General features: G+C 40.9%; 1 protein-coding gene across 1 annotated transcript in view; it reads left to right on the top strand.

Annotated features, from left to right (window-relative positions):
* Window positions 1-2,581, top strand: part of PPEF2 (protein phosphatase with EF-hand domain 2) — a 39,356-nt gene extending 36,775 nt beyond the window's left edge. Inside the window, exons 17-18 of the mRNA XM_075066080.1 lie at window positions 588-675; window positions 1,910-2,581. Coding sequence (XP_074922181.1) covers window positions 588-675; window positions 1,910-2,142 — 321 coding nt within the window. The 3' untranslated portion in view covers window positions 2,143-2,581. The remainder of the gene's footprint in view (window positions 1-587; window positions 676-1,909) is intronic.
* The last annotated feature ends 622 nt before the right edge of the window (window positions 2,582-3,203 follow it).

Consider the following 3,203-nt stretch of genomic DNA (forward strand, 5'->3'; position numbering starts at 1 on the left):
GGGGGCCTATAATTAGAAAAGAAAAGAGAAACTGGCATATTTAGATCCAGATTTGGAATAAGCCAGAAAATGAGAGGTGTGGAAACCCAGCCCGCTGTGAAATTCAGGCCTGGATCCCTGTTTGGATTTAGAGTTGCTGAAGTTCAGGGCTTTTCAGATCACAGCTGTAGTGATGTGGCTCTGAGATATTGTGTTTACGTGTTGCTGGATTTAGGAATGGGCTCACCGCCAATCACTAAGATCGTAACTGTAGTGAAATCAGGTATCTCAACAGTATCAGTGCGCGTGGGTTTAAGTGCTTACAGATGGGGGTCACATTGGGAGGTAGAGTCATACCCAGGAGGATCAAAATGTCAAGACAACCCCAAAAGATTTAGATCTGCCTACAGCTTAAGTATTTAGTACGGATTTCTAGGTGTTTCAGTTTGCAGCACAAGATAACATGAAAGGGTGATTCTTTTCAGGGTAGATGAATTGCTTTTATTTATGCAATGCAACTCGCATCACTATACAAAAGCCTGAAATACCAGCCTATGCTAGGACTGGGTAGTAAGTTTTAGCATAAAAGGAAATGTGTTATCTTCCAGCACATACAGTCAAGCTTGCTAGAAACCATTTATCGAAACAGATCGAACCTGGAGACCATCTTCAGGATCATAGATAGTGATCATTCAGGTAAGGATGTGTTTTCTTCCCTCCCCCCTCTCTCTATTTTGTTCCATCTCAGTTTTGGGCTCATACTAGTATGTTAAACCTGAGAAACTGGAAGTAGTTTGCTCAATGGTTGGAACAAGGTCTTGGGAACCAAAAATGGCCCTGTGGTTCAACTGAGGATGTGTCTAGTTTACTCTAACTGTGGATGAATCACTTCTTTGTGCTGTGAAAATGGGCTCACCTAGGACCTCAGTGCAAAAGGGATATTACGTATGAGGATGACTTTGTGGTTAAGGTACCCTATTGGGACCCAGGAGATCTGGGTTTTGTTCCCAGTTGTGCTATAGCTACCTTCTGTAATGGCAAGTTACTTAAACTCCAATTATGCACCATAAAAGACAATAGTAGTTTGGTCAATGATTTCCAGGTGTGTAGGATCGAGAGGTTAAATGTGTCTGTACCTCAGTTTCCCATCTGTAAAATGGGGATAATATCTGCCAGGACCTTCTGAAACTTAATTCAATAAATGGTTGTAATATACTGAAAGCATCAGATGAAAAGTGTGGTAGGAGTGTAGAGTAATATGAAGTTATCTGAGATAAATACACATATAGTACCTTTATTCTTTTCTAGTGAAACTATTTGAGATTACATTTGATCTATCCTATTAGTTAATCCCTTGGAGGCAGTGGACAGCTAGCCAGCATCAGCAATAATGGGTGAAGATTCAGACTTGTGCTCAGATCCCCAGCACCACAGTAAACAGAGCAATTTGAATTAACTTTTTATGCTGCTAAATTATCTGTAAGAGGGCACTGTCTCTTCTCCCCTCACTCCTGGTGCATCTCAGCTGTTTGGAGCTCCCTTCGTGCCACAATGCATTAAACCTTTGCTTCATTTTTGCCTGTTATCTGTGCATTGTAATTAATGGATGTTTAGAAAGTGCTGGAGAATAGTAAAGTATTGTTTAATTTAGCCTCTACACCCAATTGAGATATGGAGTATTGTCACCAGTTTATACATGGGGAAAAATGAGGAACATGCAGTAAATGACTTCAACATTGCGGAGTGTGGCTGAGCCCGGAACGAAACATGACTATCCTGATTGCTGCCAGTTCTGTGCAGGAGCTGCACTGTTACCTACCTGTGTGCTGCTGAAGGGGCAGGCTCAGAGAAGGGCTGCATGGCCCCTTGTGCACATTAGAGGGCAGCACAGAATTATCACTAAACTGAATTGCAAGTTTCTTCCCTGCAGGGCTCATTTCATTTGAGGAATTCCACCAGACGTGGAAGCTGTTCAGCTCCCACATGAACATTGAGCTCACAGATGATGGCATCAGTGACCTGGCCCGCAGCATAGATTTCAACAAGGATGGAAACATAGACTTCAATGAGTTCCTAGAGGCCTTCCGCCTCATTGAACACACTCACTGTGATGATAAAGCAGCAGAGCTCCTTCCAATCCCACCCACAAGTGATGGCTGTTAGCGGCTGCCCCAATAGCTAAGCAACAGCCTGAAATGCCACATGCAATGCCTTCTGAATGGCACCTCTGACAACTTGTGGGGAGGTAGAACTGAGTTGCATTTTAGGTATCTTAGTGTTGGCAGCAGTTACTGCCCATGTTCCAATTTTCGGTATGATAACTGGCCAAATAGGTAAGTTGTATTTTAAAAGGAAATAGAGGGAATTTGGTGATCAAGTAGATAGAAACTCCCCTGTTGGAATAAATAACACTCTGCAACGGTATGGTGTAGCCTGTTACACAAATGTCAGTAAACTATTACAGGAGCATTAAAGTTTGTGAAGTGGAATTAGGAACATCTGCAATAGCTGAAGTTGAAGTATCTAATAAAGTACAAACCTAAAAAAAGGTGCAGGATCTTTGTGTTTTAAATAGACTTTAGCTCATTAATGGTTGCTTCTGGGCTTTAAGTCACACCATCATGTGAAGTTCTAACTTCTGCATGAAACTTTTTTTTTTTTTAATCCAGTCTTGCTTTAAAGATGTAAAGTGATGGAGAATTTGCTACATCCCTAGGGTAAGACACTCCAGTTGTTAACCATCTTGCTAAAATGTGCCTTTTCTAGTCTGAATTGGTTTAGCTTTAGCTAGTGGCTCTCTTTCTGCTAGAAAGAGTTAAACTTGCAAGATAGATACTTTAAGAGCTGCTATAGAGGTTCAGGTAATTGACCCATCACCACTACCTAGTGCTGCAGCAGAAAGTGAGAACTTTGAACAAACTGTTTTGCTGTTACAGTTTGAACAAATCAAGATTCGCCCAACCTTCACAAATGTAGTATTTGCAAGGGGTAATGGTATTTACCAAGGAATTTTCACCTTGTTTGGGAACCCAAGACAGGTATGTCAGGTTTGAGTAATTTCTTCTTAAAAAATTACTTCAAATACTGTATCTAGTGTAATGCAAAGTTCTTTACAGTATGATGCCTGGTAGATTTTTTTCCTAGCACAAGTGCCTTTTTACAAATCTTTATGTAACTCATCACAAAGCATAACTTTAGAAATAAAAAGGCAACAAGATAAAGGA

The sequence above is a fragment of the Chelonoidis abingdonii genome, chromosome 5 (genome assembly GCF_003597395.2).
Source record: "Chelonoidis abingdonii isolate Lonesome George chromosome 5, CheloAbing_2.0, whole genome shotgun sequence".
NCBI classification, from domain to species: Eukaryota; Metazoa; Chordata; order Testudines; family Testudinidae; genus Chelonoidis; species Chelonoidis abingdonii.